This window comes from Xyrauchen texanus, chromosome 5 (genome assembly GCF_025860055.1).
Source record: "Xyrauchen texanus isolate HMW12.3.18 chromosome 5, RBS_HiC_50CHRs, whole genome shotgun sequence".
NCBI classification, from domain to species: domain Eukaryota; kingdom Metazoa; phylum Chordata; class Actinopteri; order Cypriniformes; family Catostomidae; genus Xyrauchen; species Xyrauchen texanus.
In genome coordinates this window covers 2,329,577-2,346,080 of record NC_068280.1, presented here as the reverse complement: position 1 = coordinate 2,346,080, position 16,504 = coordinate 2,329,577, and the positions used below count along the sequence as shown (strand labels likewise).

The 16,504-nt window shown below is 39.5% G+C and overlaps 2 protein-coding genes across 2 annotated transcripts; one reads left to right on the top strand and one right to left on the bottom strand.

Moving 5' to 3' along the window:
* Positions 1-1,917: 1,917 nt before the first annotated feature.
* On the bottom strand, positions 1,918-9,758 carry LOC127644146 (ras-related protein ORAB-1-like). Its single transcript, XM_052127173.1, has 6 exons — positions 9,557-9,758; positions 7,224-7,296; positions 6,866-6,961; positions 5,362-5,457; positions 5,073-5,204; positions 1,918-3,618 (listed from the first exon to the last, which is right to left on the bottom strand). The coding sequence occupies exons 1-6, from the start codon at positions 9,568-9,570 to the stop codon at positions 3,421-3,423; spliced, it is 609 nt and encodes a 202-aa protein (XP_051983133.1). The 5' UTR covers positions 9,571-9,758; the 3' UTR covers positions 1,918-3,420.
* Positions 9,759-12,620: 2,862 nt separating this feature from the next.
* Positions 12,621-16,036, top strand: LOC127644397 (myoglobin-like). The gene is made up of 4 exons (XM_052127541.1): positions 12,621-12,761; positions 13,916-14,001; positions 14,144-14,363; positions 15,201-16,036. Exons 2-4 carry the CDS (start codon positions 13,919-13,921, stop codon positions 15,339-15,341), a joined length of 444 nt encoding a protein of 147 aa, XP_051983501.1. The 5' UTR covers positions 12,621-12,761; positions 13,916-13,918; the 3' UTR covers positions 15,342-16,036.
* Positions 16,037-16,504: the final 468 nt, after the last annotated feature.

Sequence of the window (16,504 nt, the reverse complement as noted above, 5' to 3'; positions counted from 1 at the left end):
TCTCACGTCTTAAGACCTTCTGAAACTTTGGACACTGCAAGGTTAAGATACCACACAGCAAATACTAACACACCAAGAGAAATCAGAAAGTGAAAATAAAGAAGTGACTGACCCATCATAATCCTTAACAGGTCAGACTAAAGGTAATCTGACTGACTGCCCGGTCAACAGCAGGTAATTGTGCCGCTTTAACAAGCGACCTTGAACTAAAGACTCTATTGGATGAGTGTTCTGCAGCGTGATGTGGCGCAACTGGAAGCATGTTGGAAGACCCATGTTTGAATCCCGAGTTGTAGCCAGGAAATAGTCGCGTTTGAATAATCAGTGGCGAGTGCAACTTAAAGTTTGCATTTTTCTATCGAACATTCCATTTAAAATAAATTCTCCACTGATGGTTCGGTTTGGGTTGGGGAGGGTTCAGTTTATAAAATATGCCTGTGCAGCTGAAAATAACTCGCTTTTGGCGCCCCTCTGTGGACATTTCACCCGGATGCTCACTTACTGCTTTGGCCAACAGGGGGCAGTGATTCAATATCAATATTAGCTAAAGTCAATCTACTGTTTCCAAGTCTGATTATTTGTCACTTATCTCAAGAGGTTTGTCAACCAAGACCAGGGCTGGCAATCTGGCATACCGGCATTTTCCCGGTGGGCCGACGCACTTTGGAGCCGATCAGGGGAGGACTGGCCAGCGGGAGAACAGAGCGGGCCACGAAATGTGCCGAATGGGCCACGATAAGCAAAAATGAGCCGCTGCGTTATGCACCCAAGTTAAAAATCACATAAAGGCAGCATAAAATATTCCATAAAGCTCCAGTGTTTATATCCATATCTTCTGATAGGTGTGGGTGAGAAACAGATGAATATTTAAGTCCTTTCTCCACTTTCACATTCCTGTTCTTATGCATTCAGTGCATATCGCCCCCTACTGGGCAGGGAGGAGAATTTATAGTAAAAACTGACTTGAATATTGATCTGTTTCTCACCCACATCTATCATGTCACTTCTGAAGACATGGATTAAACTACTGGAGTCGTATGGATTACCTTTATGCTGCATTCATGTGCTTTTGGAGCTTCAAAGTTTTGGTCACCATTCACTTGCATTGTATGGACCTACAGAGCTGAAATAGTCCTCTAGAAATTTTTATTTGTGTTCATCTTACGAAAGTAAGTCACACACATCTGGGATGGCATGAGGGTGAGTAAATGATTAGAAATCTTTCATTTTTGGGTGAATTAATCCTTTAATGCATGTTGTCATGCAATGTTCGATATTTACATGATATGTAAAGGTGTACTGTACTTGTTTGGGCATGTTGGTCACACCTTGATCTTCAGGTCGGTCTAAAATGTATGGAAATCATTCACTGAACAGACTCGGCTATTTAGATATGACCTTGATAACAAAGTGAAAATAAAGATTAAATGCTGCCTGAAGTAAACAGTATAAAACGTTTTAGTTCCTGTTAGATTACACTATAATAAAAGCTTGATAAAAATGTACAATCAGACAACAGTGATGAAAGATTAATCCCACATCCTCCATCTACTGTAGCACAACTTCAGTTTTGGGATAACATTGCTACCTAGTCGAAATAAGGAGCAAAACGCGCAATCTGTCTACGGATATTCTGACTGAGACTGTTGGGACCGCATATATCCGTTTGCGTGCAGATATAATGCCATGTTCCTGTCACTTAATTATATATTTTTTTATAGATACCTTTATAATACATACATTTGATAGTTTTTGCATTGTTACAGTGACTATTGTGCTGTCCGTAAACAACTGTTTATAGCTTTAACAAAGCCAAACAAGCGAGTTACTGTCAAATGTTGACCTGTTTCACAACAGCGCCATCTTTGATTTTTGGCGGGAATGACAACGGATAGACGAAGAGTCTCTTCAACAGGATTGTACTTCAGTTTAACGTGTTTTTTAATCGTTCCACGGACAAAACATGGACAACAACATCTTTCCAAGAATATTCAGAAGACAAAAAAATCTCTAGACAACATGAGTTGAGGAAAATCAGATGTGATCTAGGAGCTTTTTCCAGGTTTATACCGTTCATGCCACTTTATCAAGCAACCTTGGTCTTAAGACCCTCACACCTTTAAAATATTACAAAACGTTCCAGATAAAATAATTTTTATTAAACATTTTCTTCGTAATTTATTTAAACATTGTGTGACATAAAACCAAAGGCAAATTCCCCCCTTGAAGAGAAATACAAATGACATGTTTCATGAACTACTCATTGTGATGTCACATCCCATTTTTCTGTCATTTGTTGCTCAATGGGATCCGCACTGAAGTGATTACAGATATATTTGTACAGATATATTTATAATACATACATATGATATAGTTCCTGCATTGCTGTCCGAGTGTCTGTAAACAAATGGTGATTCAGATTCATTTTGACTGCAATGTTGCTTCTGACTCCAGTTTACAGGATTGACTTAATGTTGTGGGTGGAAATATATCAAAACCAGTTCTGTAGTTAAACAATTTGTAATATTAAGAACAGTTAGATTTACCATTTCAATAACTATATGTGGCCTGCTGGCAAGTATTGGTTCATTTTTAAGATTATTACCAAAATAAAATCAATGAGCACACAAAATAATGCCATTAGGATCATGGTGTTCAACAAGTACACGTCAGAAAAGTGGCAATGCATTTTACTGACAACTGACTAATAAAGCTCATTTGAAGTGACCCCATTCAGTGGACCAATATATTGAAATGCTGTTGAGCAGAGATAAAAGAAAAAACAGAATGAATAAAAAACTAAAATGTGCAAACAGGCGAAGGGTCCATCCAGAGTGACAACAGCGGTTGAACGAGAGCTCACCAGGAGTCATAGTAATGGAACCGATGTTTCAGGGGTCAATTATGACATCACAGTCAACTGCTTCGTTCAAAGTTCAGATGAGGAAGTTCAAAGCGAAATCTAGTTGCATTCCTCTAAAAACGATTTTTTTTTTTCAGAAGTGCTTTTGGATGTTTATTTAATTGGACTTACAGGATTTGAGATGTTTAAACCTGTATGTTGTGGACCGGTCACTAAATTTAGTATCAAACTGTTGGAAACATGTTTGTTTGGTCATGCAGCTATGTGCATGCATGAGACAAAATCAAGCAATATTTAATTTTACACTTTCTTACGTCTCAATACCATTCATTACACATTCTCAGTCTTTATTCTCACAAACTCTGGGGACGCTCTTGTCAGACACACACACACACACACACACACACACACACACACACACACACACACACACACACACACACACACACACACACACACACACACACACACACACACACAAATTCAGCTGTGGCGTATAGTAGGTAACGTTACTGTGGGCTAAATTTTGTTATTTGTTTGTTTAGGGCTTTGGGGATTCAGCAGCATCCTCCGGAGGATGACTTGACCGGCGTGCTCTGAATCTTGACGTTGGATTTCTCCTGTCCTCCCGCAGTGGCCCCGGGGCCCATTCTCTTCTTGATCTCAGCCGCCATGGTCATGAAGGCCTGTTCTACATTAGTGGAGCTTTTCGCACTCGTCTCCAGGAACGGGATGCCTAAAGGGTCTGCGAACTCCTGAGAAAGAGAGTAACAAATTGATCTCAAAGAAACCTAAATTATAGAGCTCATATCAAATAAAACAACTGTCCAATCAGTCACGTTCGAGAGCATCAAATGCAAACTGCGTCTTTCCATGAACCTTTCACCCCACGTCAAGCACTCCTGCGGGAAAATCAATACTTAAAAAACATTTCTAAGTAAAGGCTATTGTTTCAAAAGAAAAAGCATTTAATTACTGGTTCATTTCGTCATTGTTGTACTTCTTTATTTGAACATTTTTGTTTTGCATTTTTGCACACTTCCTTGCACTAATGCTTTTATTAAAAATAAATACAAAATAAACGATAGAAGTGGTGTACCAGATGAAGGCAACAAGGATTTCATAACTAAAAAAGTCAAGGGAAATGTTTGTCAACATATTTTGATATTGACCAAAATGATAGAAATAACCTATTTTGAGAGATACAAAGCTGTCTTTACACAAGGTGGCGCTGGACGGCTCACAAAACTGAATCCTGCATTGATCTGCATTCAAATCATTCAAAACGTTCCTCATTTTTTCACTCTGGAGAGTCATTATCAATTAAAACTGATAGTTGCAAGGATTCATCCGTGTTTAATCCTCCACAGCAGTATCTATAAAATATATATTTTTAAATCCTCCAATAACACTTGATTGTGATTAGCCCATTCTGAAATCACATTCAGCGCTGTGATTGGCCCATTCCGAACAGTGCTCTGATCGTGATTGGCCCATTCCGAACAGCGCTGTGCCGTGATTGGCCCATTCCGAACAGCGCTGTGCTGTGATTGGCCCATTCCGAACAGCGCTGTGCTGTGATTGGCCCATTCCGAACAGCGCTGTGCTGTGATTGGCCCATTCCGAACAGCGCTGTGATCATGATTGGCCCATTCTGCCAAAAGTAACAGTTGTCCTGTGACAGCGTCGTCTATGCACTGCTTCAGCAGTGGTCTAGTGGTCAGTCTTCATGCTTTCCCGAAAATAAATACATTTAATTTATTAATATATAGCGACGTATTTTATGATTTTCTATAATGCAAGTCAATTTTTAAGCACCTCTTGATAAAAATAGCTATTTTCAAGGGTTTCAGGACTTAAATTTGAAAAAGCCAAATACAAGGACTTCAAGCACCTTGTAAATCGTGTCTTATGCACGATTTACACAGAAAATGAGATCCGCTTGTGTTAAATGAATGGGGCCCATTTCATTTGAGGAGCCCCATTTGAAGCTGTTGTAAAAGGGCATGCATAATTCGCCAAGTAAACAAGGTAAACACCACTTAATAAAGCTCTTCCTCGTCTACACTTGTTTGGGACAAAATGTCACATGACTTTTTGGTTTTGGGTTAATGTCAAATGCAAATGGCGTAAAGCAGCCCTGTTCTGAAATATATTTGTATTTCGAATAGATTTTCCGATCATAGTGTGTTGTACATATTGTGTGCACCTTTGCCGTCGTGTATTCCACAACTTTCTTCGTGGTCAGGTCACACTTGTTCCCCACCAGGAGTTTGTTGACATTTTCACTAGCGTAGCGATCGATCTCCTGTAGCCACTGTTTGATGTTATTAAAGGACTCCTGAAGAAAAACATTTTAAACATACAGTAAAACAAACTGTGTTTTTTGCACTTTTTTTCGGAGTAGATACAACACTAGCAAGATAAACAGAATAGTCATTTAACCCTTAACTAACTATTTACATTGGTGTTGCCATGACAACAAAATGTTTGCTCACTTGATCTGTGACATCATAAACAACAATGATCCCGTGGGCTCCTCTGTAGTAGCTGGACGTGATGGTGCGGAAACGCTCCTGGCCGGCTGTGTCCCACTGTCAACACATCAACACACACCTGATGACTTCTACAGGAATGTTCCGGGTTCACCAAAAAAATTTTGCTCCTCGATTATGGCAAAAATCATAAATCACGATTATTTTGGTCAATACTGAGATCACGATTATTTAACTCGATTACTCAATGACTTTGGAAATATCATGCATTTATTTATTTATGAATTTTGAATCCCCTTTTCCTCCCAATATTGGAACGCCCAATTCCCACTACTTAGTAGGTCCTCGTGGTGGCGCAATTACTCACATCAATCCAGGTGGTGGTGGACGAGTTTCAGCTGCCGCCGCTTCTGAGACCGTCAATCCGCGCATTCTTATCACGTGACTCGTTGTGCATGACACCGCGGGGACTCACAGCATGTGGAGGCTCATGCTACTCATGCTAATATTATTAGTTCTATTCAAGTAAACATCCAGAATGAAATGCAACATAAAACTATTACTGGTCTCCACTGTATGATTATAACACATTAATACTTTTTAAAGCTATTAAAGTTACTCAGTCAAAAGCTGTGAGTGTTTTCTTGTTTCATGTTATGGTTGTTTGTTTATTATAATGACACACTAGACGGCAGCAGGTCTCATTTAGTCTGACATTTTAATACAAATCAGCTTTTTTTGTTCACTTTAGACATCACTCTCTGTGTTTACATGAATATCTCACCAAGACGAGCATTTTGGTGGACTTTTGAAATGTATTTTTGAAATACGCCACCTGTCAATCAAACAGGGCTCAGCTGTTTCTAGATCACTAGTGAATTATAAAGTCATGTGCTCTTTATTACGGTCAACAGCAGAATATGAATATTAAGTTTCTAATAAGTGACACAGGCCTACAGTCACAAATATATCCGGTTATTGATGTTTTAATCAGTCTGCTTGTCCGGTCAAAATTCTCTTTCACTCGCCCCGGCCAGCATTAATGTCGAGCCCTGATTAAATATTGTTTTTAACATTCTTCCATAACCATTTTTTCATTCTGCAGTATAGCTCCTAAAGAGAAATGTACATTGTTTCAAAGGAGTTCTAGATATTATTTGGGAAAACAAGTCAGAAAATACGTATTTTGTTTCAGTGTGTATTATAATGGGCGAAGTCTCGGTCATCTTTATGTTCACTTCGATCCATCTTTAACTCACAAAACAAACTCTCTTCTTAATAGAGCTGCGTATCGCTGATAGTCTTCATGATTTGCTCCACACAGTGAAGGTGACACATATATTATCATTCACTACATCACGAGCAATCATGTTATAATCTAGCTGCAGCAAACGTGCGTGAGTGACGAGCGTCCCCAGAGTGTGCATCTGCCGGGAGAAGATTCAATCTCTTCCTCGGTCACGTCCCGCTACTCGGCCAGCCCTAGTTTAGTGTTCTTAACACTTACGATCTGTAGTTTGATGGTCTTTCCGTCTAGTTCTATGGTCCTGATTTTGAAGTCCACTCCGATGGTGCTGATGTAGCTCTCTGTGTAAGTGTCGTCCTGAGGAAGCATGCACACAATAACAGATAAGACATTCAGACATTCATGTGAAGCAGGTCATTTCTTGCCACCAAACCAAGTCACGACAATGAATTACCTTTTCATTAATTGACCCGAACTCAATTGGCCCATTGTGGTTCAGTTTGGTGGCACAGAAATGACACACCTCACCTTTAACATGAAGCTCTTTGACAGTCACTGAACACCTGTGCAATAACAGCCATTATCTAAACAGCATCTTGATAGCATGCTAATAACTTACTGCAAAACGCAGCAGAAGGCAGGACTTTCCAACACCCGAGTCTCCAATCAGCAGAAGTTTAAACAGGTAGTCACTACAAAACAACATATGTCATGAATATCTTTGGCAGCCACACCAAGTGCTCTGTAATCATTTCTCAACAAGACAGAATGAACACAACAAGCAGTTATATTACGCAACACACGCACATATCACCATTGCATGAGTCCTGAATGAACATGATGTCTCAACATGTTACAGGATGTAAAGTGATCCATCCTGATTCACTCCATGATACTGAACATGCACAGTGGTGTAATAATTAAATATTCCATGATAAAATCAGAATCAAGAACTGTATATCTTGATTTTTAGAGCGTGTACCATAAAACCACCATATTTTTGACTTGCCACATGGTAATAGCATAGAAATATTTACCGTATTGTACCATGTAAATACCTTGTGAATGTACTAACATGAATATTGTAATTATGTTGGCTTGACGAACTGATTTTATTTTTCCAAACTTTCTAACAGAGCTTTCAAGCTACATCCATCAAACTTGGTACAGACCTTCGAACTGTTCTGGAATATTGTGCGGTGTCTTCTCAAACTGATCGGACTCACGGTTTTCGCACAGTGGACGATTAAAAAATGGAAAAATCTCATAGACTTACATTTACGGAATGTTCAAATGGGCCAACGGACAATCGTTTATGTTAAAAATTCAAATGTAAACAAAAAATGCCACATGGTAATAGCATATCAATCTTTACCTTATAGCACCATGTATATCACATTTCTACCAATATGGATATTGTAATTATGTTGGCGTATTTTGTCATCATTGTTTTACTTTGGAATGCATAAACAATTTAAGAGGTACATCTTATTTTACTGTTCTAACAATAAAGAAATTCCAATGTATTTCATTCCTGAGAAATATTATTTTTTAATATCTCAGAAGTCAAAGTCTGCTGGTTTCAAAGTGTTTTGGATGGTGTCCCTCATCATGTAGCCTACAGGTAATTGCCGCCTTCACAACTGTCACGTATAGCATTTTTTCTGCATTAACATGAGAACAAGACAGACAAAAAAATGCAATATTACATGTTTTAGGGAGTGCCAACATATTGTGGCTATTAGCATTTCTGGATTATGCTTTTGAATTCAGAGTTTTTACAAAGATTGTTACTAATTCAATATAAACCGTTTTTGTTAATATCATCATTTTCATCTATTACTGATATGCTGATGATTTTAATTTGGTCAATAATTGGCAGCCGATACGTCGGTGCATCCCTAGTTTTTTTTAAATCCCTAAACTGAGATCAGAATTTCTAACAGAGCTTTCAAGCTACATCCATCAAACTTGGTACAGACCTTCGTACTTTTCTGGAATACGGTGTGGTGTCTTTTCTAACTGATCGGACTTACGGTTTTCACACAGCGGACGATCAAACAATGGAAAAAATCTCATAGACTTACATTAATGGAATGTTCAAAAGGGCCAACGGACATTCATTAATTCAAACTCCAACTGTCAAAAATTCAAATGTAAACAAACCCACAAAAGGCCTGTGATCTGCTTTCAGTTGCTCAATTCCAATTCAATTTAATTCCACTTTATTGGCAAGACAACTGACGTATAGTATTGCCAATGCATTATAACGTCATGTAAATACAAACTGTTAATAATAAGATAATAATTAATATCATATTCACAATCAAGACAACAATTCGTAGTAAATGTAACATTTAAATACTAAGAATGATTAAATAAAAAAAAAATATATATATATATATATATATATATACTGTGTGTGTGTGTGTGAGACAGTCTGTCTGACTATCTATCTGGATGCTCGTCTTTCTGTAACATCTGTAAATATATCAAACTTCACAAATATTTGAATATTTGGCTTTGTCGATCCAACATCAAAGTGTGTCTTGACAAACTTCACCTGTTGACTTCAGATTGATATCAGCACTGAATAAAACAGCTCAACATGTCAGAACACAACAGAAAGTTCAGGCCCAACCTCACAAGGACTATCAGGAGACGTTTCACATTTCACAATATAGATGATCAGGGTTTAATTCATAACTCGATAATGACATGACACTTCAGTGTGTCACCGCAAGGGAAACAGCAAACTACACGATATTTATTAACGTTTACACAAAGCCTACATTATATTTGCATATATTATTAGATTTTATACCATCTACTTCCGGCATGTTACTCTAGTTAAACAAGCAACTAGTAATACTTTAATAAATACAGATGTAAAATAAATATACTATAATTGTGTATTTGTTATTAAAGCACGTGACGTGCGCACAAACTTACTATTCAGGGTTCATGATGGACGGCACACAAAACTCCCAACCGACGAGATTTATCCGGCGTTTTCTTCTCCACGATGATGCCGGCGTCTGGTTCAAGACTCGTTTGATTAATCGGTGATTAAAAACTGATTTTTACAGAGATATGAGCGGAGCACTGGTAAAAAAATGACCACTCGAGTGTGAAGTCTGAACAACAAGAGGCGAAGACGTCACGAGCACCGAACAAGCCGCCAAAATAAAAGTCACTGGAATCAAATGAATATTTATAATATTTTTCATATCTAGCTGCTTGTCGTTCTGAAATAAAATAACAATATATTACTTATTGTAATAAGTTTATGTTATCGAAGATACACACACACACATATATATCATCCATAATGTGTAAAAAATAAATAAATTATAATATATATATATATATATATATATATATATATATATATATATATATATATATATATATAAATATAAAGCATATTACACATTATGGATGATTTAATTCGTTTGTCTGCGTTTTCAAAAAAACTTTCATTCTGCCAGAAAACGAAAAAGTATATTCAAACGTGTTTGTTTTGCTTTGGAATTGTTGTCGATCATCGCCTGCCGTCTAGAGGGCGCTATAATCTAAAACACAACAAACAGCCCGCTGTCCGGGATAACTCTCGTCACTTTTGTTGGTCTGTTTTGAGAAGAACCTGGCTGCAGCCCGCAGAATGAGGCGGGGCTACATTAGAGGCGGAGCTGCACGTGTTGCTCCGCCCATAACCTACTCTCATTGGCTCGTTCATCTTTCATAGACATGCATAATGTTGTCATCATTGCCGGTGTTATCATTGTTTGAGATAGAATAGTTGATTGATTATAGTGCTTACTGCTTACTTGACATGTCCTCCCAAAATATTCATAATAGCAGTCTACTTCTATGGGGTTTTACCATGGTTATTACATCTATAAACTTTTGTGAGAATTAGAGTATCCTTTATAGTTAATTAACAGAAGATGGTGCTGTTGGTTTTCATAACCCACATGTCATTTGCATCACAACAATGTAATAACAATTGTGTGTGTGTGTGTGTGTGTGTCATATATATTTAAATGTTTATATTACAACAAGTCTAATACACTATAACAGATGACCGAGCCAATGAGAGTAGTTATGGGCGGAGCAACACGTGTAGCCCCGCCCCATGTGTAGCGCACACCATGTGGACACACTTGTGTGAATGCATGTAGCTTTTGGTCACTTCACAACTTCATGTTCAACAGTGCTGCTGATGTGTGAGTTCCCAGCATGCATTGCAACATGAATAAAGGATGTGGTTAGTGTTTTTAGGCTTGTTGTTTGCTGACTTTATGCTTTTTGTTGTTGTTTTTGGCACTGTTGGTTAATAGTTGTGTGGTGATGTTAGGAGCTCATCTTTTATCTTGTCTTTTATCGATCATCCCGCCGTGCCCCGCGAGACACAGCTCTCTCTCCAGAGGTGAAGAGTGCTGGAGACTAAATGGAAGTTCACTTTGTGAATTGTCAGTTGGCTGAAGAATGTTTGCATTCAGTGAACAAACAAATTCACATTGATTAAATGAAGCATCGCGTTCTTTTTTACAGTGAACGAGTCGGTCCAAACTGGTCATATCTGAAGGTCACACTGGACTATTTTGGGTGCCTAACACAGTGTCCTGGCATTTAATGGCACACATTCACTCACTCATCCAACTCTCTCTCTCGCTCTCTCTCTTTGCCAAAACATTTTCAGCTGGCATACAATGGAAGAAGAGCAAAATAAGTCACCAGACTATTGTCCTCTTTCTTTCTCTAGCTGGCCACTGCCTTAATATTTGTGCCTCTATTTATCCCCTATTTCTGTTCCTTTGTTAGTTTCTTTGTTCTGCTGGTGGATGATGATGATCTTGACCCGTCTTTGAACCTCTCTGACTGGAGGGCAAAAGGCTCTTCTCTTCTCCAACACACACACACACACCATCTGGCAAAACCAACCAGCTATTAATACACCTGTCTGATGACTGATGCGACAGACAGGCAGGCAGGCAGGTAGACAGACAGACAGACAGACAGGTAGACAGACAGACAGGCAGACAGACAGGAGAGCAGACAGACAGACAGACAGGAGGGCAGACAGACAGACAGACAGACAGACAGGAGGACAGACAGACAGACAGACAGACAGGTAGACAGACAGAAAGGTAGACAGACAGGAGGGCAGACAGACAGACAGGCAGACAGACAGGTAGACAGACAGGAGGGCAGACAGACAGGTAGACAGACAGGAGGGCAGACAGACAGGTAGACAGGCAGACAGACAGACAGACAGAAAGGTAGACAGACAGACAGACAGACAGGTAGACAGACAGAAAGGTAGACAGACAGGAGGGCAGACAGACAGGTAGACAGGCAGACAGACAGACAGGCAGACGTGATAGGACAGATATGTCCAATGACAACAGAAAGTTGAGCTTGTCTGGTTTTATTGTTCATATTTAAAAAAAGCTTGAGGAATCGCCGTCTTCCTGTGTTTGTTGGGACGCATGCTGGTCATCGTTTCATAAAAGTTTTGGTCTGGTTTCTGGGGAGACAGACACATCTAAAGACTATATATATTCACTGCCAAAGCGCACACACACACACACACACACACACACACTCGCACGCACACACACAGACACAGACACACACACACACACAGACACACACACACACAGACACAGACACACACGTCCCATCGGCTCTTACACTATAAACAAACAGAACAACAGGAGAGAATTTGATACCAATCATTTGTCTCACTAAAATGACTTTTCTTTAGTTTTTATATAAAAGTTTGTCCCACATTAAGACACCTGTGTGTTGTGCAGTCAGGCAACTGTTGTAGTATTTGGGGCTTGTGGAATAACACAGCGATGCCATCGGAGCATCACAGACTGCTCTACATGCTGCTGCCAGTGTGTGTGTGTGTGTGTGTGTGCGTCTGTGTGTGAGTGTGAGTGTGTTTTCTGATAGGGGAAATAAAGGGGCGGGGTTAACCTTTCAAGGTTAGGAGCGGGACCATGTGATTGACAGGTGAGGGAAGGGGATGTCACAAAGTGGCCATATAAAAGGTGAATTTGAGGAATCAGTGATATGAGGTTATTTGGGGAGATTTCCAAAACCACAAACAGTCACACGCTCTTCAGACGGGACGCTGATATCGGTAAGGAGCTCGCCTGGGCTTAGAAATGCTTTGTGCAAACGTTCAAATGCAAAGAAGTGCCAACTGACTTCATTTAAAACTGTATTTTTATCATTAAAATGTTGTTTTAAAAGCAGCTTAATCCAGCAATACTGTTGTGCTCATTATTAATGCTAGTTAATATAGTGATCATTAGTGATAGTGCGAGGATTTAAGGAGTTTTTGAAAAAGGGGAACGTGGTAAAAAAGCTTAAAAGCATTAAAATGATATTTTACAGCAGGATTATTTTGACAAAGGGAAAATTATCAAATTATATTTTGTAGATCAATCTGTTTGGACAAAATCAGCCAAAAAACAAAATATTTAAATTATAATTGTTTTATTTTTGTTTGTTTTTTTAATACAATTATATTTTGTAGCAGATAAATGGAAAACTCGTTAAAACAAGTTAACGATAAGATTAAGGGTTACGGTTAGTTAGTTCGTAAAAATGAAAGGTTTTGCAAATTAAAAAGTCAAATATAAATAAGATCGTAAAATACATATAATCAAAACATTTAGTTTGCATTCTGTCTTTACACCCAAAAACATCACGAGAGAGTTTGGCATGCACACATAATGCATCGCTCCATATCTCGCCTTATATTGAGTGCACGCTAATGTCCCGTACAATGACAGGTGAATGAGTGATACTGCCTCACTGCGTGATGATATCTATGACGCTTTAAGTGAGACGTCCTCAAGGTCACTGAAGTGTTCCAGATACTGGAGAAATACTCGAGTCGCCACATGCCGAGTGTTGCCAACGGGCCGTTTACTGATCATCACTTGTTGAGTTGTCAGGTGTATAGCTGCAATAACATGTCATACAACGAAAATAGCCCCAAGTCAAATCATACTAGAATTATCATATATACTGTATATAAGACAAACATTCAGCCTAATATAATGCAAACAAATAGACCGTTTGTGTCTGTTGAGTAACAATATGGCAAGTGTTAAACTAATATGAGTTTGAAGAGGTCCGATGAGTACAGCAAACACATAAATACACACACAATGATTATCCTGATATTTTAGGGTTAAGTCATTTCAACATCATCGCCTCTCTTTTCAAAACGAAAGTGAACAAGCAGATTTGTAGGTGATTCATGCTTGTTGTTCTCACGTGTAGACGATGGCCGATCACGAGCTGGTTCTGAAATGTTGGGGCGCAGTGGAAGCCGACTTCACCGGACACGGAGGAGACGTTCTGACCCGGTCAGTACTGGCATTTTTGGGCAAACTACCCCTTTAAGTTGCTCAAGTTGTAATTATATAAGGGTTGTTTTTATGAGGGGTTGTAAGAACTGGTTCCTGCTCAGGTTTGGCTAATGTTCTCACTCTATTATTTGCTCTCCAGCTTGTTTACGGAGCACCCGGAAACTCAAAAGCTGTTTCCGAAGTTCGTGGGCATCGCGCCTGGTGATTTGGCGGGAAATCCAGCGGTAGCGGCTCACGGCGAGACCGTCCTGAAGAAGCTAGGCGAGCTGCTGAAGGCCAGAGGTGATCACGCCGCGCTCCTCAAACCGATGGCCAACACCCACGCCAACAAGCACAAGATCGCCCTCAACAACTTCAGGGTAATGAACCGATCTGTGTGTACTTCCATTGGCATTCTGTCCTACATTCTTGGGCTCTGTCCCAAAACGTAGCGAGCCCCCTAAGGCAGCATCCTAACAATGGATCCTCATAAGTGACCAATTTGGAACGCCCTACATAGTCATTAACTCCATGCATTGATTTAGTGCTACTTGATACCAAAATACTTTGACGTTAACATGTGGCTATGTGCATTGTGCCACATACTGTAACGGCGAAACACTCCAAAATTGGCGTGGTGAAAAGTTAGCAACCCTAGCCAAAACATACTCCGTGCAAGTACGTGAACTCAACCGCTTTTAGCTAAGCAAGCTCGATTTTGTGGATCGTTCTGTACTCAAATTAATCACACCCTTATTCATAACACAACGCAAAGACGCGCTGCATTCTCGATGTTGCCACAAGGGGCGCTATAGAGGGTACTAGCATGGGCGTCTGCTTTACGGTTTTCTCTTCAGTAGATCGTAGATAATATTGGTGCCAATGGTGTCTTTGAGCTTGTGATGCTTTTGGGAAACACAGCCCAGAATAATAACGCATCCAGTTTAAACGCACAGACTTTCGGAAGTACCTCTATCGCCCCCTTGAGTACCGAGGTTTGTTACCGCCACAGTAACGCAAGAATGCATGTTAAGCACGTTACACGTCGTTGCATAGGGTATGTTTCTCTCTGTTAAATGCTGCAGCTCACTAGGGTTTTGGAACAAAGTCTGGACGTCCGATTCCGTCTAGAAGTCAGTTTCTTACTTTCAAATTGTTTGTTTTCTTGCAATTCAATATTATTCCATCGTAAATCGTCCACTTTGCCCTGTCTACAGCTGATTACTGAAGTCATAGTGAAGGTGATGGCGGAGAAGGCGGGGCTTGACGCTGCCGGTCAGGCCGCTTTGAGGAGAGTGATGGACATCATCATCAGCGATATCGACGGATACTACAAAGAAATCGGATTCGCTGGATAAACGACACCAAACCCCCGACTATCACAAACTCAGCAGGGTGTAGTTCAAGACACAGTGGGGGTCTATCATAGGAAAATTCGCAAATAGGAGTTACTGTGCTTATAAACGCAAGATAATAACATTAAACATTAACAATGCCTGCACAAATTGTCCAGAGAAAACTAATCATCATGTATGACGTATAAAACCGAAATAAGTGTTTGGCTGTGAATGAATAGAGCCAGTCGTGTTCAGGCTTGGAATGTTATTTGAAGTTTGTTTAAACAGCGAGCGAGCCTGATGATGTCATAAAGGTGGCTGGTGACGTCATAAAGTTGGGTGATGATGTCATAAAGGCCATAAAGGTGGGTGGTGATGTCATAAAGGGGGGTGATGATGTCATAAAGGTGACAGTGTGTTAGGGTCTCAGGAGGACCTCATTTAAATTGTGGAAACTGTCCATTTTAATTCCCTTTAATTGAATAAATGATATGTATTAATGCATGTTGAATTAACTAGGTGTTCTTAAATGGTCACAAAGATTGAAATCATAATACTTGGTGTTGTTTCGACGGGCCATAGAACATAACATATATGTTTCTCTACCTGCAAATAATGTGCTTGCTTTATTTCACTGTACTAGCATGCATTTTAAATCATAATAGTCAAGTTATTGACTTTTAATAAAACATTGCATATACCTGCTGGAAAAGAAACTACATTGCAGTTTGTCTTTATTTGTCATTCGTGCAAGGACTGTTATTCCCTGTGCATTCAACTACTACAGCTGTCGTATAAGTCAGACGTGCTTTCTGTAAAGAAATGGAGCTTGACAAGTGACAGCATTAATGCAGCGTTTAGTGTTTTAATGAGCATGAACTCCACAATCGCTTTCCAGGGCTTGTTTATGTGTGTGTGTTTGGCAGGATGTTGATGGAACTTTCCCTTTTTGTTTTAGCGGTCATTATAAGAACTCTATCCGTAGAATGCTGAACTATGACATCATAATACTCATTAGATGAGGTAATCCGGCATCATACGCATGTAGCCTTTCCCAGTTCAGCATTTCATTCCTCCAAAATCTCATTCTGAGAGTCTTATCAGCTGTTTGTGGACGTGACTGAAGCCACAGAAGTGCTCAGAGGAACGAGCGCATGTGTGCTTTACTCTGTTTACCGAGCAGC